We start from the raw sequence: 21,483 nt of genomic DNA, 5'->3' as shown, positions 1-21,483 counted from the left end.
AGATGCAGACTAACGAGCAGATCTGATTTGATGCAGGTGTTAGTTTTGGGGATGAAAATTTACAGGGTGATTCCATAATTTATTCCTCAGAATTGAGTGAGTCCATATTTTTTTTCCCTCTGCTTGGTCTAAAAAAGTAACCGTTACTGACTGCCACAATTATTTTTCCTGATTTCTTATAGTGTTTCTTAAAGCCAGAAAGTTGCCATTTGAAATGACTTTGGTTGTGTGTCATGTCTGTGATCTTTTTTTCTACAAAATTAAACAACTGAATGAGCATCCTCCGAGGCCGGTGATTCCATAATTATTGCCAGGGGTTGTATACCAAAGTGGACAAAACACAAAATTTAATAAAAATAAACCCTTTAAAGAAGGGTAATCAAGAAAAACACTCAAATACTCAGCATAACTTAAATAAGTACTTCAGGCATACAGTAAATACACAAGTAGGTGCTTAAATAGTACAGTCAGATTCATATCGCATTCATGTAATGCTAGGAGCATCCATGTAGACTATAATCCGCAGACACGCAACACAAAAACATTTGAAGGGGTCATACTGTGTAAAATCTGTACAGATTTCTGCAGTTAAATGTGCTTAGGTTTCTATGTGTATGTAGAAGTAATTTTTAGGTCTGAAACAGTTTTGTCATGGAAATCCATATGATTGAGACTTCATGCTGCAACTCCTCCCTTTTGAGAAAGGGGCGTGTCCACCCGCAACTCTTTTCCATTTAAAGTGACAGGCAGATAATTTTTTTTTTCTTAGAGGTGTAATTGATTGATTGAATTCTTGTCATATAGCCAGTTACACATTAGCGGACAATAATTGTATTTATTTTTAATATTAATATTATTGACATTGCTTTTGGTTGACTGATAGATAACATTAAAATATTACTTGCTGAACAGTTGGACCACCGTCTTCTCTGCGTTTTAGAAAAGGGGAAAAATGAAAAACCCACCACAGGCGAAAAAAAAAAAAAAAAAATCATGCCGCTGGATTTGCCGAGGGCCAATCAGGAGCTGGAACGAGCCGCAGTTTGCCTCTTGTTTTTTGTCCAATCAGCAGCCAGTAAATGCCTTAAGGGGGCGTTCCTTTTTCTGTTTGTGGCGCTGCGGCTCCTTTGAGAACTCCGAACTAAAGAAGCGTTTTAAAGACGAGACCCGGATACAAGTTGGTCCCTGTGCGGAGGTTGTTTTCTCACAGGATTTACCTGGACGGTTTTTGACTTTTACAGGTCACTTTATCGTTCTTTTTCACGCGTTTTGAAAGTGTAGTTTCGGGTTGAGTTCGGTTAATGAGCTTCCCAGCCGGCAGCAGTCGCGCCTCTTGTCCGGAAAAGTTTAGCTAGCTGGAAGTGTTCTGTCGCAACTCATACGACTGCACTTTAGCGAGAGATGGTTGGCAGGTTGAACTTGCCTAATGCCAACGAAGAAGATCCTCTGGAAATGAGCTGCAAGGCTGAACGCGGACTTGACAGCCCGGACTCTGGCTTACCGTCGAGTCCGAGTCCCAGCGCCTGGCTGCAGGCTGCGTCAGCGGACAAAGTCCGGGGCGTGAGCCCGGTGTCGGAGGATGAGAGACGGAGCCCGCTGGTAGGTGACAAAACAGCCCAAAACACCTCGAGTTAAAATTATTTATTAGCAGTTAGTCTTGCTCCAAAGGCTTTATTTTCGGTGGGGGAAGAGTCTGTGGCTGATTAATTAGTAAATGTGAGGCGCTTTGAGCATCTGCTAGCTGTAAAACTGCTCTAGAAATGAAACCATTCTTAAAAAAAAAAAAAAAGTTATAATGGACCCCACTGGAAAGTATCAATATTTTGAGATGGTAACTGTATTCTATGTCCACTTTCTAAGTGACGAATCTAAAAGCAAGAATTCGTACTTCCACTAAGGGCTGGACTGAAAGGCACAGGACATGCAGGAGCCGAAAATATTACATGTGTGCAGGAGGCCTGGGAAAAAAAATGCTGGTCTGCAGTGGTGGCTGCTGTATCGCTGTATTACTTTACTAAGTCATATATATTGATTTATAATGTATAACTCTCAAAAGGGTTATAAATATACAGAGTGGCTATACGCCCAACCGTTGGGTCAATAAAGTAAATTCACGAGCATATTCATCCAACCACAACTGACCAGTGAGCACGCTTGTAAGCTCACTTCCAGTTTCAAAAAAGGCTGATATTTTCTCGCTGGTTGCGGGAGGGTTCGCAGCCCGTGGAGGAGCTGTGATCTAAAGTGGTTCTGTTTTGGCTTATCACACCCAGGGAACAGTGCCAAACTACCGCCATCTTACAACCAACAAGCAGCTTTTTGTTCAAAAACTTTCATCATTGTTAACAGGCTTCCATTCAAAATGCTTATGAAGTTGTCTGTTTTCATCCATTGCAGTGTTTTCGCAGTAATTAAAGACAGCGCCATTAAATGTGTCAAACATACGCCGCAATAGAGCCGTACAGTGGTGTAAAAAAAAAAAAAAAAACCTAGTTGAGATGCACAAAACGTGTCAAATACACAATCATGGTTGGGTGAATAAGGTAAGACATTTATCTGCCCAACGGTTGGGCGTATAGCCTTTGCTATAAATATAAGTGTAAAAATGATTAAATATCATCAGAGCAGCCCTTTTGAACACGGTGCAGATCACTGCTGCCTTCATGTACCATCAGAAATTACATGACTTCTTTGTTAAACTCAGCAGTTGCTTGTGGCAAGAGAGTGGATTTCATTTTATTTTTGGTAAAATAATTCATTATATCCAAACAAAGGATTAATTCTTGCCTATATATAAGGTGCCTGAGCCCAGTGAAGTAGACCCCCCCCACAAAAAATCCAAGCAAACAAGCTGTAATTTCCAACTGTACACGAACGCAGCAGTAGCGAGCTGCATGGCATTTGAAAGGACTGATCAATTTACTGTTCTAATGTATTCAATCGTCTTTAAACATTTATTACCCCTTTTGACAGTTTTGTTACAAATCAACATACGAGGTCTGTTAGAAGACAATCTGACCTTCTTATTTTTTTTTTAAAAACTATATGGATTTTAATCGTGCGCTTACATCAGCCAAGCTTGAGCCTTCGTGCGCATGCGTGTTTTTTCACGCCTGTCGGTTGCGTCATTCGCCTGTGGGCAGGCTTTGAGTGAGCAGTGGTCCACCCCCCTTGTCGGATTTTCCATTGTCAGGAAAATGGCTGAGCGATTGGCGCAGCGCTGAATCAAATTTTTCCAGAAACTGTGATAGACAGCCAGGTGGAAACCATCCGGAAGATTCAGACGGCTTTCGGTGAGGATACTCTGGGCGTCACACAGATTAAGGATCATTACAACCGGATTAAAGCGGCCCACAGTGGCGCAGGGAGCTCCACGCTCCGAGTGGCCATCGACAGGCTGAAATGACCAGATCATTTCCAAAGTGAAGGCTGTGTTGATCCGGGACGTCGTCTGACTACCAGAGAAATTGCAGAAGAGTTGGACATCAGCACTTTTGCAGCACATTCCACTGTTACAGGAGATTTTGTAATGAAAGACGTGCGGAGGAATTCGTGCTTCAGGACGGAGCCGCAATGGCGCGCAACAAAAAGCACGTCCGTGCTGGAAACCATTCGGAAGATTCAGACGGCTTTCAGTGGCTTTTCAGTCGAGTGAGTATCCGAGAAATTGTGTAACAGCTGGACATGTCACAACTTGTCCTGTGAGACTTCCAACACGGCCGTGCTTTTTGCAATTTATCTGGTAGTCAGACGACGTCCCGGATCAACACAGCCTTCACTTTGGAAATGATCTGGTCGTTTCAGCCTGTCGATGGCCGCGCGGAGTGCCCTCTGCCGCTGTGGGCCGTCTTTAATCCAGTTGTAACGGTCTTAATTTGTGTGACGCCCAGAGTATCTTCACAGAAAGCCGTCTGAATCTTCCGAATGGCTTCCACCTGGCTGTCTCTCAGTTTCTGGAAAAATTTGATTCAGCGCTGCTCCAATTGCTCAGCCATTTCCCTGACAATAAAAATCCGACGAGGGGGGTGGACCAGTGCTCACTCAAAGCCTGCCCACAGGCGAATGACGCAACCGACAGACGTGGAAAAAATTCACACGTGCACGAAAGTTCAAGCTTGGCTGATGCAAGTGCACGATTCAAATCCATATAGTTTTTTAAAAAAATAAAAAGGTCAGATAGTTTTCTTACAGACCTCATATGGCTTAGTTACTGTAATACAGTGATACAGCAGCCACCATGGGCACAAGCAGGTGTGTTTTTTTTTTTTTTTTTTTTTTTTTCCAGGCCTCGTACACACTCCTGCAATATTTTGGCTCCTGCGTGTCCTGGCTGCCCGATGAAAACAAGCTCAGATGCCAATTGAAAGCAGCTGGTTTGGTTTTGTCTCTAACTTGCTTCTAACAGCCATGGTAGCTGTCACTGCCTGGAATGAGATTTATACACCAAGCTGACCTGAAATAAATCATTGTACATTAAATTGACTTTGTTGACGAGTTCGACCTCTTTGAAAAGTGACCAAATTACATGTATTTGTACTGAGCTCGGCAACAGTTTCATCGGCCAGAAACTGGCACCTGAGGGTTTTCAGTGTGAAGTCTGCTTCAGCCCATATGATGCTTGTACCATCTTGAATTAAAATCAGTCAAATCAACGCTGCCTGAAAGGAATGCAGTAAAAGTGCAAGTTTGTGTGAATTTAGAAAAACTACACTGGCACCAATCCAGTGGTCAAAGGATAGAACTTATTTTTAGAAACTTTGGTTTCTCAGAAAATCTCCAAATGTTCGAGTGCATTAATGTTGAGATAGAATGTAATATGTGGTTTCACCTTATATTCCGGAGTCTATGGTACATCTATTAAAAAGCTTCTTGAGGGGAAAAACCCATGTTGCACTATTTATTTATTTATATATATATATATATATATATATATATATATATATATTTCTTTTCCCTCATTATACAAGGTCCAGGGCCTTCATAACTCATTTATTAAAAAAAAAAAAAAAAAAAAAGCCACGACTTACCCTCCTGGAAATGGGGTAAATCTGCTGCTGTCATATCTGGGGAAACATGACTGTGGTGTGTGTGTGTGTGTTTTTGTATTGGCTTTTGTATCAGGACTGTCATTCAAATTTCCAAACTTAAGCATTCCATTAATTAAATCTTGAACAATTTTAGCTGATAACTTGCAAGGATTGTGTGCAGCTGAGACATCAGGTTCAGAACTTCATTCTGACACTGGAAGAGCCAATGCACAACTCTAAAAATGTCAGCTAGTTTTGAGTACATAAAGTCTGACCCTGTTTGCATTCTGCACAGAAACTATTAAAATAAAGTATTTGGTGAGCTGAGTACACAGTCACTCGGTGCTCTTGATGAAATTCAGTAAGCTATATTTTGCTCTTTATCTATAAAACTTAGTGGTGTAGTTTTAAATAACTGAGCCTTTGGAAAAGCCTAGACATGTAATCTCTGAATACAGTCAATCCCCTACAACTGAACACTAACATAAAAACAACAAATGCTGTAATCTTGTAATCCAGTAGTTCAGAAGGCTCTGAGGGCAATCTCTCTGAAATCTGAACACAAAGATGCACTGTCAGTTTCTTGGATCAAAGGTTCCAACTCCCAAGAGGGTCATTGTTGGTCCAGTAAGAAGTATCCAGGAAGACACACCACACCAGGGAAAACAGTTAGCTGTAGCAGTCTAGATGCAGAACGTTCAACCCTGCTGCTGAGTGAAAGTCACATTAACCTTCTTTCCTGTGTTGGTCTGATTTCTGCTTCGCAGGTTCCAGTTCTACCCTCAGGATCTTTCCCACAGCGACACTCACTCTTGTTTGGAGAGGGCATAACACTTGAGCCATTGCCACCAAAGGAAATGAGGTAAGTGTGGTCTAATACAGGGTTGCACAGATCTGCTCCTGGAGGACTCTTGCTCCACCCACAGATGATGATCTGACAGTTGTGCTCAACCAGTACAGAACTGGGAAATGCCAGAATTAATCAGGAGAGTATAGCAGGTGGACATAGAACCATGCAGGCCAGATGCCCTCCAGGAACAGATTGGGCAGCCCTCATCTCATGTGTAATTGGCCTGCAGCACTGTCACACATTATGGTTGCATTTCACTTGGGAGTCCATGTTAACAGATTAAAACCTTAAAGATGAGAAGCAACAGGGATGCGGATCTATTGCATTGCATGTACTGCACTACTAGAGGCACTTGGCCCCTTTATTTTTGTCCAGCAGCAATGCATATGGGCACAAATGACAACATACGAGCAACATTAAATAATTAACACCTTTTTGTTGGACTCTTATGACTAGGAAATAACAGTAAGCCATAGTCTTCTAAACCATTTCAGTGACTGGAAAAATGCCCTGAACTCTTGTCCATTTACAAGAAGTAGCTTTCTGCTTTTTCCAAACTAAGTTAAACCCAGAAAGAGCTGTTTAGCAAGAGCTGTTCTTATAAAAATATACAAGGACAGTTGATGGTGAGTCAACATGTACTTGGTAGTGTGTATGTGTGTGTATATGTATGTGTGTGTGTGTATATATATATATATATATATATATATATATATATATATATATATATATATATATGTATATGTGTATGTATAAAAATTGGAATTTACAATACTACTTTGTCCATTTATTGAATGCTGGTGGCAATTTTGTCAATGAATGTACTTAATCACCCTTGGAAACTCTTATTTTAAGGGGTTAAAATTAGATACAATATTGCAACAGTGTTGTAAAACATGACTGTTATTAAAAAAAAAAAAAAACCTCTCCCCTCCAGGACAGTGGCACCAGATTCAGAAGGGGTTTTGAAGATGAATATATCTGTAATGTATCTTCTAAATGAGATCTATTTTTGACTCCCTGACACATGTTGGGTAACATTTACCATCAAAGTGCCCACATAAAAATGTTGGCTACGAGATGCTTTCAGGCAGGGACTGTCGGGTGGACAGCTGTATCTGCTGAGCCAGTTTTAAAACGTGCACTGGTAATAAAAAAAAAAAAAAAAAAAGTCACAGGCTTATTTAGCCCCTGAGGCCTGCTGTGGTTATCTCCAGGTTCTGTAGTGTAATGCAGATCACTTTGCCAACAGAGGCTGGCCCCTGGTTTTAGCTGGTTGGACTGAGGCAATGTAAATCATCTTGTCAAAGGACACAGCATGAGTAGGATGTGAATCCAGGCCTACGTATTGACAGACTTGCTCCTTATTCACTCAGCTACCTGCTCCACCAGGAGATGGTGTGGAATAAAATTATCAAAGATAAATGATTGGGCAAAGACTGTGTTGCAGCTGAAAATGTCTGACTCTTGGGTGTGACAGTTGTAGATACCCTGTCTCTTAAAGAACAGGGCTGTTTAATGATAGTGGGCAAAGAGTGCAGTGGAATGGTTTCACCCACTTTATCATTACAGCAGGGGTGGGCAACAGTGTCACAAAGGGCCAAGGTGGTGATACAGGCTCTAACTGGTGACATCAGACAATCAGGACTTTAAATGAGAGGAGCTCGTCAGTAAAACCAGTTGCTGATGTGATTTGGTTGCAGGTTTTTGTTGCAACCAAAGTGTTGGCCCTGCATGCTAAACTGTTGCCGCTCATTAAACCATGCCATCTTTCTCTGCAGATATACCTCATCAGTGTGCTACAACTCAGAGCGCCACTTCATCCAGGATGTGACCCTGCAGCCCTTCGGCCAGGCCTTGGAACACTGTAGGCAGACAGTGGTGACTTTGCCCCACAGCACCTGGCGTCACTACAAGACTCAGCTGGAGTTTGAGCCTCGACAGCGGCTGCAGCGCTTCCGGAGTACCACCATTATTTACCCCAAGAAAACCAGCTTGCTGTACGCCACAGAGCTGAGCTATGACTGCCACCGGCTAGCTCGGCGCTTCCTGTCCAGTGTGGAGCTCAAGGAAGCGGCCTGCAGGAAGCTATCGCAGTGAAGAATGAGCGACTCCCCCCTGTACCTGAAGCTGGCTGCCATGTTCCTGCTGTTGTGTAGCTTTTTAACTCTACAAAGGAGATGCTCAGTGTTTAGATGCATGAGAAAGTGCTCCACTTGTTTCACTGAGACATTCTGCAGGGTTTTTATGTAAATTAGCTGTTTTTGGGGGGGGGGGGGGCAGATCTGGATGCGACCAAAATGACCCACATAACTTCACTGAAATTTATTGGTAAATTTGGGGTTCTGCTGATCTTGGCTGAGGTATGTGCTCAGAGTTGAGACGGTCATGGGAGTGGACAGAAAGTTGTGACATCACTGGAGATGCAATAAGGGATGAAAGCAATGTCTGCTGTCATTGCCAGGGATGTTTGTTTCAGAGCCACACCTCATGCTTGTGGCTTTGACTTTAATATCTATCAGCTGCAGGGTGGACGGAGGTGTTTATTTGCGGGAACTGTAAGCAGAAGTTGGCTATAAATTTGCTTCTACAATTTCAGGATTTAATCCTGGCTAAATTAGATCTTCTCTCATACTGGATCACTCTTGTTTTTGGTCAAACTAAAGCAGCGTGTGTCTTAATTCCCACTATCTTCTTCCATAATTGTAGTTGAATAAGTGAGTTATGGTGATTGTTGGCCTCCTTTCTGGTGAGACAGGGTTTCAGTATCAGTGGTCAAACTCATTTGCGTGTCACTTTTTTTTTTTTTTTTTTTTTTTTTTTTTTTTTGAGTGTTGAAGCAGAGTTCTCACTTGTAATGTATCTGTCTAGGCTCTCAGTTGTCCAGGTGGTTTCCATTGTAGAGAAGCTTGAATCTTCGACTGGACTGGGTTGCTTGACGCGAGGACGTTACAAGATTCAAGACAGAAGTCAGACTGCCAGAGTAAGAATTTTAGCTGAGGAAGCTTCTGCGATTTGAAGCATAACGTCCTCGCGTCAAGCAACCCAGTCCAGTCGAAGATTCAAGCTTCGCTACTTCTCACTTGTGAGAAGTTAAAGGTTAATGTAGCCTGTTACAAGCTTAAATGTGGTGCTGTTTGTGTGCATGCTAACAAATAAGTGTTATCTACAGAGGTGAAAATGTTACACGCAGCTTTTTGTTTCATCACAGGTTATTATGTATTTCTCAGCACAAGCTAAGTTAAAGTTCTTTTCTTCCTGCATTGTTGGCAGGTGTGACTGACAGCATACACATTTCAGTGTACAGGTATAACACTTGACACAAGTGACACCTCTATAAAATTTTACTTTTTTTTGTTTGTTTAATGCTCAGACTTGATGGTGACTTTAAACAAGCTGTATCCCACTGATTTTTAATGGGGTTGTATTTTAAAGTTATTTATTCTCTGGATGTTTTAAGGACTTGTTTAATTCACTTTGTGCCTTGTTGATGGGACACTTACAGATAATTCACTTGAGTGCCAGTTTGAAATAAAGTGACTAAAAATACTAACTTTTCTGGTTGGTTAAATGGCTTGCGGGGGTGGGGGGGGCCTCAACTATGACTAATATGTCTGACGTGTAGAGAGAAATTTCATACTGCTACTCTTCTTAAAATGGGTTTCTAGCTAATGGGCCATTTACTGAGCATCTTAAAGTGCTCCTGTAATGAAACAAATCTTGACACTACAAGAACCTGAAACTTTGGTTATAGGTACTTGAGATGCTCCTAGATTAAAGTCCTAATTTCTCTGTTAAAACACTTCAAAATTGGCATGTTGCAACTTGCTGGAGCAAGTGAAGACCTGAGTGTGCATAGGTAGGCTAAACAGTCTGGTTTGATTTGGTGGTTTTAGTCAAAGACTAATGGAAAATTTTATTTTTTTTTTTTGTAAATGAAAACATGCTTCCCTTCTCAGTAATTTTAGTTCAAACATTCAAACTAAAAATGTGACTGCTGATTCAGTTACATCACAAACTAGGATATTAGACTTAACAAAAAAGCAAAGGCCAAAGTTCAGTATCTTTGTTTTCCCCTTCCCCATGCCTACTTACTGCAATGATGTGTTGTGGGGGTGAGCTGGAGCCTCACCCAGTAGTCACTGGATGAGAGGTAGGGTACACCTTGGACAGACTACAGTACACAGCCAGATTCACCTAATCTGCATGTATTTGGAGCTTGGAGGACCCCATGCAAGCAAGCAGAGGGGAGACCTGTAGTGTGCACAGAGGAACAGGTGGGGGGCATAGCCAGATTGCTGTAACGCAGCAGTACCAACTACTAGTTGACTACTGCCTTTTGAGGCTCAAGTTTTGCATACATGTTTTTTCTTAAGTTTGTCATGTACAATGTACAACTTTTAAAGAACAGAAAGTTCCCATTGTAAAAATGTGTTAATCCTTGGACTGCAAAATCCTATTTAAAGGTATAGCTGGGGACCCCCCCCCCCCCCCCCATCATCCAAATTTCTGGCTGTGCCACATGTTTGCAGATAGAACTGAAGAAATTACACGAAAAGATACGAAGCTTTAAAAAAAAAAAATCCAGTCTGCTCTGTGGTGCAGTGATGCAGAGAAGAAACCTGATTTTGCTAAGTAGGGCAGCTGTGGTAAAACTGCACTGAAAACTGTCAGACACAATTCATTCCAGCAGGTGGCACTCACGCAAAACCTCACATAGAAGAGGAACATGAAGTGCCACTAGGGGGCGAGCGCTGCCACATGCAGGGCGGCATTAAACATCATGAAGAAGCCGAAGCGTTTTTGTGTTTTACTTTCAAGTTTTGTTTGACGTAAGTTTTGTTGGGCGCTCACTTTTCTTTTGACCTTCACATGAAACAGTAATGAAGCAGAATTGACAGGGTGGATTATTTTATTAATTCCCGCTGCTTTTAGAGATCGTAGAGACTAGCTTGTTTTGCTAGCTGACGAACAGGAATAATGAAGACTTCCAACGTTAATGTAATGGATCTGTTTGAAAAAGGAAAAGTTCTTCAAATATGCGCTCCGATGGTTCGATATTCAAAGTAAGTGACATTTGTTTTTCTCCGGGACTGTGGAGTGGGGCGAACGAATTCATTTGCTCTTACTGACAATTCAACTCTGCATTTCCACATTCATTTTTCAATTCTTCGAAACGAGTAAATCAAATAGGCGGTTTACTGTTTGGATAGTTTGATGTGTTTTACGATTTGTTTTTTTAAGTTTTACTGAAACTGTCATCCTTGATTTCTTTTCAGGCTGGCTTTCAGATCCTTGGTGAGGAAGTATAACTGTGACGTTTGCTTCACCCCGATGATTGTTGCAGCAGATTTTCTGCGATCTGTCAAAGCCAGGGACAGTGAATTCACTACCAATGAATGTGAGCACCAACATGGCATTTCCATAATCTGCGGATAGTTGTATCACCTTCTAAACTCAGGTTGTCACTGATTTTATGCAAAAATATGAGCATTGTCACAATGGTAAAATGTAAGTTTGTATATGCATATTACAGATCATGTGCTGTATCATCTATGTACAGTAGAATTTCTCCCCACAATAAGATTTTGTCATCCCGCACTATTAAGGATGTAGTTGATGATGTGGTTACAGCTCACATACAGAACAAAAACAAGCATGACAGAAGGTGGAGTTCAAACCTTGTTGAGAAAAAAGAGAAACACCGGCCATACAGAGCACATCACACACCATGCGACCACAGAAGGCATACACTTTAATAATGTCTGAACAGTGTCAGGATATGCTGTCACGCATTGGTTTATTAATAAGTTATAACATGTTACACAGACATATGCACAAACATATGTCACTTGCGTCATCAATTGAAAACGTTTACAGCACCACCAGTTTTGAGGAAAGGCAGGTGTAATATGCTGACCATGTATAATTACAGTTTTCTTTAAATATATTTTTTTCTTTGTGTGGTTGTACACAAACGCCTCACTGGAAGGACAATAGAGTGGGTAAATAGAACATGCCACTATTTCTCTCAGTAAATATATTTGTAAAGGTGCTATTGACATGAAATTTTCACCAGATGTCGGTAATAACTTAAGTAATCCATACATACAAAGAAATCAAACCATATATGTAGAAATTATGTGTAATAATGTGAAATGACACAGGAAAAAAGTATTGAAAACCTGAAGAAAGGGAGGTGTAAAAAGACATGGAAAGCCAAGACACCAGCTGAAATCTGTCAGTAATTAGAAAGCAATCCTGCCACAGGAACAAATTATGGGAAAGAATAGTAGAAGCTAGGCTTCGAAAACAGGTGACAATCTGTGAGCAGTAACATGGTTTCATGTCGAGAAAGAGCACTACCATGCAATGTTTGCTCTGAAAATACTGATGGAGAAGTATGGCAAAGGCATTGTGTGTTTGTGGACTTAGAGAAAGCTTATGACTGTGCCAAGAGAAGAGTTGTGGTATTGTATGATGCTGTCTGGAGCAGCAGAGAAGTATACATGGTAGTGCAGGACATGTACAAAGATAGTGTGACGGCGGTGACATGGGCAGTAGGAATGACAGACTCATTAAAGGCGGAGGTGGGATTACACCAAGAATCAGCTCTGAGTCCTTTCTTGTTTACAATGTTGATGGACAGGTTGACAGATGAGATCAGACAGGAGTCTTCATGGACTATGATGTTTGCAGATGACATTGTGATCTGTAGTGAGAGTGTAGAGCAGGTTGATTCTAGACTGGAAAGGCAGAGAGATGCTCTGGAGAGCAGGGGAATGAAAGTCAGTAGGCGCAAGACTGAACGTGTGTGAATGAGAGGGAGCCCAATGGAATAGTGCAGTTACAAGGAGTAGAAGTGGTGAAAGTAGATGAGTTTAAATACTTGGGGTCAGTTGTCCAAAGTATTGGAGAGTGTGGTAGAGAGATGAAGAAGAGAGTGCAGGCAAGGTGGAGTGGGTGGAGAAAGGTGGCAGGACTGATTTGTGACCGAAGAATATCAGCAAGAGTGAAGGGCAAAGTTTACAAGACAGTAGTGAAACCAGCTATGTTGTACGGCTTAGAGACCTTGGCACTAACAAGACAGGAAGCAGACTTGAAGGTGGTGCAATTTTCTTTGAGAGTGATGATAATGGACAGGATTAGGAATAAACATATCAAAAGGGTGGGTCAGGTGGAATGGTTTGGAGACAAAGTCAAAGTGAGATTGAGATTGTTTGGACATGTGCAAAGGAGGGACCCGGGGTATATAGGGAGAAGGATGCTGAGGATGGAGCCTCCATGCAAGAGGAGAAGAAGGAGGCCAAAGAGGAAGTTTATGGATGTTGGTGAGGGAGGACATGCAGGTGGTTGGTGTGACAGAGGAGGATACAGAGGACAGGGTGAGATGGAAATGATTGGTCCGCTGTGGCGACTCCTAATGGGAGCAGCCGAAATAAAAAGAATGAATGGACAAATGTACTGAGACATTTTTGATTAAAAAAACAAACAACAAAAAAAAATCTGTCAGGATGATGAAAATTAAATGATTGTGGACATTTAATCAAGACAGTGATCCCAAACAGCCATGGAAACTCACTTGGTTTCAGAGAATGAAAATAAAGCTGCTAGAATGGCATAGCCAATCACCTGACTTGAAACCAATAGAAAATTTATGGAAAGAACTAAAGATCAGAGTTCATAGAAGAGGTCCACAGAACCTTCAAGATTCGAAGACTGTGTGGAAGAATGGGCCAAAATCACACCTGAGCAATGCATGTGACTAGTTTCTCCAGACAGGAGGCATCTTGAGGCTGTCCTTACCAAGAAAGGCTTTTGTATGAAGGATTAAATTTCAGTAAGTGTGTTTAATATTTTTTTCCCTGTCATTTCACATTATTTCACATAATTTATGGACATCTATGGTTTTGTTTTTGTTTGTTTGTTTGCATTTGTGGATTACTTGGGTTGATAATGACATTTGGTGAAAATTTCATGTCAGGTGCACCTTTAAAAATATATTAACTGATAGAAATGCTGATATGCTCCATACTGATTTTACCCAATGTATATGTCCACAGGGTCTCACATTGAGTTTGAAACCACTGATAGGACTGAGGTTCTTTCTAAATTTTTTTTAAACAATGTTTTGATTTTGTTTTTTGTTTTTTTTTTCCTTGTATTGTATTACATTTCTCTGAACATTTTAAACCCCACACATACACACTTACTTCTCTTGACACTCACATTTCTTGACATGTCCTTTGTATATAAAGTGAAAATCCAAATAAAGCACATGTCAGTTTCAACTATAGATAGGGCTGGGTTTTGATCACAGATGTTTGTTCTTTCTCCCCAGCTGACCGACCTCTGGTAGTGCAGTTTGCTGCACATGATGCCCAAACACTGACCGATGCAGCCCTTGCAGTAGCACCGTTCTCAGATGGAGTTGATCTCAACTGTGGCTGCCCCCAGAGGTGCAGTTACTGACAGTAGATTCATTTTGACCTCAAATCATATATTGCTTGATTAATTTTTTTTTCTCATAAGGAAAAGTACTTATTAATTTTAGGGTACCCCCCCCAACTGTTATTCGATCCATTTTTGTTACTATGCTTTCAGGTGGGCTATGTCAGCTGGATATGGTGCATGCCTTATCAACAAACCTGAACTGGTAAAAGACATGGTCAGGCACGTCCAGAACCAGGTGGACAATCCAAACTTCACAACATCAATTAAAATCAGGTCAGCAGTTTGTAATACTGCACCAAAAAAAAGGCAGTTTATCTGTCTTAGCCCCTGCAGACTACAAACAGTGCTGGTATTAGTGCTCTATATTGTTTCCCAAACCCTTGTATAGTGTGTATCATTGGACCGCCAATATTTGATAAGTATCATGATATTGATACATTTATGTGCTCAATACTGCTTATATAAATTGTATTTAAAGGTATGCAAAAAATGTGTGGTGTTGGCCTATAACCTAGCTTTTTAATACTTTAGTTACAATCCCTGGCACTAATTATGGAATCACCGGCCTCGGAGGATGTTCATTCAGTTGTTTAATTTTGTAGAAAAAAAGCAGATCACAGACATGACACAAAACTAAAGTCATTTCAAATGGCAATTATCTGGCTTTAAGAAGCACAATAAGAAATCAGGAAAAATAATTGTGGCAGTCAGTAACGGTTACTTTTTTAGACCAAGCAGAGGGAAAAAAATATGGACTCACTCAATTCTGAGGAATAAATTATGGAATCACCCTGTAAATTTCCATCCCCAAAACTAACACCTGCATCAAATCAGATCTGCTCATTAGTCTGCATCTAAAAAGGAGTGATCACACCTTGGAGAGTTGTTGCACCAAGTGGACTGACATGAATCATGGCTCCAACAGGAGAGATGTCAATTGAAACAAAGGAGAGGACGATCAAACTCTTAAAAGAGGGTAAATCATCACGTAATGTTGCAAAAGATGTTGGTTGTTCACAGTCAGCTGTGTCTAAACTCTGGACCAAATACAAACAACATGGGAAGGTTGTTAGAGGCAAACATACTGGTAGACCAAGGAAGACATCAAAGCGTCAAGACAGAAAACTTAAAGCAATATGTCTCAAAAATCAAAAATGCACAACAAACAAATGAGGAACGAATGGGAGGAAACTGGAGTCAACGTCTGTGACCGAACTGTAAGAAACCGCCTAAAGGAAATGGGATTTACATACAGAAAAGCTAAACGAAAGCCATCATTAACATCTAAACATCAAAAAACAAGGTTACAATGGGCTAAGGAAAAGCAATCGTGGACTGTGGATGACTGGATGAAAGTCATTCAGTGATGAATCTTGAATCTGCATTGGACAAGGTGATGATGCTGGAACTTTTGTTTGGTGCCGTTCCAATGAGATTTATAAAGATGACCGCCTGAAGAGAACATGTAAATTTCCACAGTCATTGATGATATGGGGCTGCATGTCAAGTAAAGGCACTGGGGAGATGGCTGTCATTACATCATCAATAAATGCACAAGTTTACGTTGATATTTTGGACACTTTTCTTATCCCATCAATTGAAAGGATGTTTGGGAATGATGAAATCATTTTTCAAGATGATAATGCATCTTGCCATAGAGCAAAAACTGTGAAAACATTCCTTGCAAAAAGACACATAGGGTCAATGTCATGGCCTGCAAATAGTCCGGATCTTAATCCAATTGAAAATCTTTGGTGGAAGCTGAAGAAAATGGTCCATGACAAGGCTCCAACCTGCAAAGCTGATCTGGCAACAGCAATCAGAGAAAGTTGGAGTCAAGATTGATGAAAAGTACTGTTTGTCACTCCTTAAGTCCATGCCTCAGAGACTGCAAGCTGTTATAAAAGCCAGAGGTGGTGCAACAAAATACTAGTGATGTGTTGGAGTGTTCTTTTGTTTTTCATGATTCCATAATTTTTTCCTCAGAATTGAGTGATTCCATATTTTTTTCCCCTCTGCTTGGTCTAAAAAAGTAACCGTTACTGACTGCCACAATTTTTTTTCCTGATTTCTTATAGTGTTTCTTAAAGCCAGAAAGATGCCATTTGAAATGACTTTAGTTTTGTGTCATGTCTGTGATCTGCTTTTTTTCTACAAAATTAAACAACTGAATGAACATCCTCCGAGGCCAGTGATTCCATAATTTTTGCCAGGGGTTGTATATTGCTTAATTTGTGTTCTGTTAGTATTTTCTTTTCCACATATTCACCTTTTTTTCTTTTTACCTTTACCTTATCCCAAATTGACTTCACAACCTATATGGTGCATCCAGAATATATCCACAACGCTGCACTTTTTCTACCTTTTTTTTTAATGCCTTATTCTAAAATGGGTTAAATTATTTGTTTTCCTCAAAATTGTACACACAATACCCCATAATGACAACGTGAAAAAGTTTTTGGACATTCCTGCAAATTTATTAAAAAATAAAAACTAAGAAATCCCATATACATCATTATTCACAGCCTTTGCCAGGAAGCTCAGGTGCATCCTGTTTCCACTTATCCTTGTAATATTTCTACAGCTTAATTGGAGTCCACCTGGGGTAAATTCAGTTGACTGGACATGATTTGGAAAGACACACACCTGTCTAAATACAAGGTCCCACAGTTGACCAGTGGTGGGCACAGCTAACCAAAAAGTTAGCTTCGATAACAGATAAGCAGCTAACTGAAAAGTTATCTGTTATGAAGCTAAACCGATAAACCACCCAAAAAAACTTATCGGAAGCTACAGCTAACTGATAACCGTTAACTTTCAGTATTGTCTCCAGTACACTTGCAACTAACAAGCTGAATCACTTCTGGTAGTGTCAAAGACGACCACAGACACACACAGTGAGTCAGTACTTCTGTCTTTGTGCGTCCTGCCCACTGCTGGAAGCTCCTGTTTACTACGTAGCTTGTAGCAGTGAAGCAGCTGAGAGGAGTAGCGAAGCTCAACTCTCTACCCAGTAGCAGTGTCGTCGTGAGGCGGAGGTCTTGGAAAATAAACCAGTGCTGACTTATGGTTTTGAAGTGTAAATAAAATTAATACAGATGGAATAACTCCATTAATGTCAATTCTGTCATTTGTACAAAGTTAAAATATAACATATATCTTTTAATTTTAAATAATGCACTAATTCTGAAGTTTTGTAACAAACACAGACAGATGCCAAAGGGATTATGGGTAAATCAGCCTCTGCTAACACTGAGTGGTTGACTCCTTCATTCTATGTAAAAACCAACACGTTAATGTCTGAGGTGTGTGTGTGTTGGTGTTTACATATAAATGTGCTTTTGTAAAATATACCATTTTTTATTTGTAAAAAAAAAGCTATTTGCTAAGCCAAAAAGTTGATTTGACAACCGTCTGATGCAACCGGGGTCAAAATAGCCATCTACTGGTGCTCAAAGGCTTAGTACGTAGAGTGAATACTGCTATGAACACTACTGGCCAGTAGATGGCAGTAGAGACCCTGAAAATTAGCAGTTTTCATACGGATCATTTATTATTCCAAATAAATAATCCATCCGTGTCTGCTACGTTTAAGATGCGTGGAATTTAATAAACGCGAACCGAATTTCAGACATCTTATATATATTACTCTGGAACAAAGAGGACAGTCAGTGTTTGACAAAAGCAAGACGTTAAAGAACATGAAGCGTTGCAGCTCACAATGATTCCAATTGAAAACTAGAAGCACTCGGAGAGTGTCAAGGCCATAGGGTCACTGACGTCACATGGAAAATACCCTTTGGCAAAGAGACTTATTCTACGTCGTTTCACGCATCTACTGTCATGTTTCAGATTCAGTGGTTAAACCGTTAGATCTTCAGCACATGTATTTATAAAGAGAAACTGCATGAACTACACAAGTTTTTTCTATTTTCTAATAACAAGTTTATTTAATGAGGAGAAACAAATGTTAAATTATTGTTGTGTTGTAACTTTATTTTTGTTCAGCCTTTGTGACCCATCTTCATGAAGTTAGATGCAAAAATGTTGAAATTGGCCCTATCCATCCATCCATCCATCCATCCATCCATTTTCTTCCGCTTTATCTGGAGTCGGGTCATGGGGGCAGCAGCTCAAGCAAAGCTGCCCAGACCTCCCGATCCACACACACCTCCCCCAGCTCCTCCGAGGGAACCCCAAGGCGTTCCCAAGCCAGCCGAGAGATGTAGTCCCTCCAGCGTGTCCTGGGTCTTCCCTGGGGCCTCCTCCCAATGGGACGCGCCCGGAACACCTCTCCAGCGAGGCGTCCAGGGGGCATCCGGAAAAGATGCCCGAGCCACCTCAGCTGACTCCTTTCGATGTGGAGGAGCAGCGGCTCGACTCCGAGCTCCTCCCGAGTGACCGAGCTCCTCACCCTATCTCTAAGGGAGCGCCCAGCCACCCTGCGGAGGAAACTCATCTCGGCCGCTTGTACTCGCGATCTCGTTCTTTCGGTCATGAGCCAAATCATAGGTGAGGATCGGAACATAGGTCGATTGGTAAATCGAGAGCTTTGCAGGCCCTATCCTGCAATGGTAAAGAATTCTTAAAAAATTACTGGATCCAGATCGTGTTCTGGATCATTACCAAAATTTATGACTTCTAACTTAGGCCAAGATACACCCCTGGTAAAAATTTCATTGAAATACGTTGAGGATTTTTTGAGTAATCCTGCTAACAAACCAACCAACCAACAAACAAACGGACGCGACCGAAAACATAACCTCCTTGGCGGAGATAATAATGGAGAAGCAACCTGAGCTGCTTCTGGCATTTTTACATAAAACAAACACAATAACAACATCTGTAAACCCAGAGAATATATTCACAAGAGTTTTAGGCACAATATACAAAGAGTTTAATGTTGTTGTCCGTGTGGAGCCTGATCAGTGTGCATTTCTTCTCTCGTGAATGTACTGAGGTTACCCATAATGCACTTTGTGGAGACAGTGTCCATACTAAAACCTTCAAAATTAGTGCATTACTTTAAAACCAAAACATATATATCTGATATTTTCACTTTATAAAACTTCAGATGTGACGTTAATTTAAATAACTTGTCCGAAATTAATTTGGTTAAAATTTTAACCATAAGTTAAAACTGTATGCCTCTGGATGACTTGGGTGATATTGCCAGCGTATCCGTATGGAGTCAAAAGAAATGAGCTTTTCTTTTCTGTGGCCAGTTCTCCTTTCTCTGCAGAGAATAGAGCAGTTTCTCCTGGAACCAGCTCTCCTCAGTTTGCAGAGGATAGAGCTGTGCATCTATTACAAAACCTTTAACAGGTAGGCACTCAAATCTTTGATTTTGGACTTCAGAATGTTTGTAGCTATTAAGCCTGTTCACCACACCTGTAAAAATAGGTTAGCAGTCTAAAATTTATCGGACCAAAATGAATCGGAAGATAACTAGTCCGCTGATGGTTTTCAAAGTTATCTGAAAAGCTAATCCGATAATGAAAACATTAGCTTCGATAATTAGCGGTTAGCGGATTAGCCGAACTGTGCCCACCACTGCAGTTGACAGTGCATGTCAGAGCACAAATCAAGCATGAAGTCAAAAGAATTGTCTGTAGACCTCTGAGACAGGGTTGTCTCGAGGCAGAAATCTGAGGAAGGGTACAGAAACATTTCTGCTGCTTTGAAGGTCCCAATGACCACAGTGGCCTCCATCATCCTTAAGTGAAAGAAGTTCAGATCCAACAGGACTCTTCCTGGAGCTTCTCTTTCCCAGGCCACATTAACCACCTCTCTCTGGGGGATAGTGAGGCGTTCCTAGGCCAATGTGGAGATATAATCTCTCCACCTACTCCTGGGTTGCAATGTTTCTGTGAAGGCTCTGTTGTCCAGCTGGTTTCCATAGTAGAGAAGCTTGAATCTTGGACTGGACTGGGTTGCTTGACGTGAGGACGTTTCACTTCTAATCGCAGAAGCTTCCTCAGCTAAATTTCTTGCTCTGGTAGTCTGACTTCTGTCTTGACTCTACAAGAGTCAAGATGGAATAGTCCTGGGTCTACTATAGTCCTGGGTCTTCAGCCAGAGCCCAGAACTGAATCCGATTGAACATCTCTGGAGAGATCTGAAAATGGCTGTGCACCGACACTCCCCATCCAACCTGATGGAGCTTGAGAGGTGCTGCAAAGTGGAATGGGAAAACTGCCCAAAGATAGACGCGCCAAGCTTGTAGCATCATATTCAAGAAGACTTGAGGCTGTAATTGCTGCCAGAGGTGCATCAACAAAGTATTGAGCAAAATATGTGAATACTTATGTACATGCTTTAAAAATGTTTTTTTTTAAATAAATTTACAAACATTAAAAAAAATTGCTTGTTGTCGTTATGGGGTGTTGTGAGTAGAATTTTGAGGGGAAAAAAAATCAATTTACTCGATTTTGGAATAAGGCTGTAACATAACAAAATGTGGAAAAAGTGAAGCACTGTTAATACTTTCTGGAAGCACTGAAATTATGTTGTTAAATTATGTTGTTTTTACTGCGTTGCCACTGTGTAAGGAAACATAGCAAGATGATGTGCACTGTTTTTTCAACTTAAAGTGCTCGGAGCTGCTGCACAAACAAGTGGAATAACTGCTCACTACATCCAGTGCAAATATATTGAAAATATGGGGTTAGGAATACCGGTAGACATACCAGGCATATTATACTCCTGTTTCCATAATACCACAAACCGGTTTGGTTTCCAGTATTATCACAGTTATTAACTCATTTCAGTGAAATTGAGTTAGAGGTCTTGGCTGTTACTGAAGTTGAAGTTCTCCTCTAGGCTTATGCAGTTTTGTTTAAATCTTTGCCAAACCTAATAAGCTGACTGCACCCGCAGGATTCACAAGGAACTGAGGCGCACAGTGGATCTATGTCAGAAGGCTGAATCAGCTGGCGTCTCATGGATCACAGTACATGGTCGCACGGCAGATGAACGCCACCACCCTGTTCACTACGATGCCATAAAGATCATCAAAGACAGTGTGTCCGTACCCGTAATTGCCAATGGTGACATAAAGTATCTTCGTGATGTAGAGTCCATCCAGCAGCTCACTGGTGTCGATGGTGTGTTTGGTTTTCACACTTGGACATAAGGCAGTGATGTGGCTTT

The 21,483-nt window shown here is 41.0% G+C and overlaps 2 protein-coding genes across 4 annotated transcripts in view; both read left to right on the top strand.

Moving 5' to 3' along the window:
- The first annotated feature begins 1,141 nt into the window (after positions 1–1,141).
- rflnb (refilin B) lies at positions 1,142–8,683 on the top strand. 2 transcript variants are annotated; one of them, XM_034169379.1, is made up of 3 exons: positions 1,142–1,599; positions 5,795–5,889; positions 7,659–8,683. In XM_034169379.1, exons 1-3 carry the CDS (start codon positions 1,402–1,404, stop codon positions 7,975–7,977), a joined length of 612 nt encoding a protein of 203 aa, XP_034025270.1. In that variant the 5' UTR covers positions 1,142–1,401; the 3' UTR covers positions 7,978–8,683. The 2 variants fall into 2 exon arrangements, with proteins under 2 accessions (XP_034025270.1, XP_034025271.1); XM_034169380.1 differs by having other exon boundaries at positions 1,142–1,603; positions 5,802–5,889.
- Positions 8,684–10,663: 1,980 nt separating this feature from the next.
- Positions 10,664–21,483, top strand: part of LOC117509635 (tRNA-dihydrouridine(20a/20b) synthase [NAD(P)+]-like) — a 29,687-nt gene continuing 18,867 nt past the window's right edge. Inside the window, exons 1-5 of one of the 2 annotated variants that reach the window (XM_034169376.1) lie at positions 10,664–10,943; positions 11,157–11,278; positions 14,219–14,336; positions 14,482–14,604; positions 21,211–21,437. In XM_034169376.1, coding sequence (XP_034025267.1) covers positions 10,858–10,943; positions 11,157–11,278; positions 14,219–14,336; positions 14,482–14,604; positions 21,211–21,437 — 676 coding nt within the window. In that variant the 5' untranslated portion in view covers positions 10,664–10,857. Of the gene's footprint in view, positions 10,944–11,156; positions 11,279–14,218; positions 14,337–14,481; positions 14,605–21,210; positions 21,447–21,483 lie in introns of both variants that reach the window. The other variant, XM_034169377.1, reaches the window with a different exon arrangement.

This window comes from Thalassophryne amazonica, chromosome 4 (assembly GCF_902500255.1).
Source record: "Thalassophryne amazonica chromosome 4, fThaAma1.1, whole genome shotgun sequence".
In the NCBI taxonomy this organism is placed as follows: Eukaryota; Metazoa; Chordata; class Actinopteri; order Batrachoidiformes; family Batrachoididae; genus Thalassophryne; species Thalassophryne amazonica.
Note: the sequence above shows the minus strand (reverse complement) of the source record. Positions and strands in the feature narration are given on the sequence as shown.

Coding starts and splice junctions, on each gene's coding strand:
- rflnb (XM_034169379.1), top strand. CDS start 1,402: ATGGTTGGCAGGTTGAACTTGCCTAATGCCAACGAAGAAGATCCTCTG. Junction 1,600..5,794: donor ATGAGAGACGGAGCCCGCTG/GTAGGTGACAAA, acceptor TCTGCTTCGCAG/GTTCCAGTTCTACCCTCAGG. Junction 5,890..7,658: donor TTGCCACCAAAGGAAATGAG/GTAAGTGTGGTC, acceptor CTTTCTCTGCAG/ATATACCTCATCAGTGTGCT.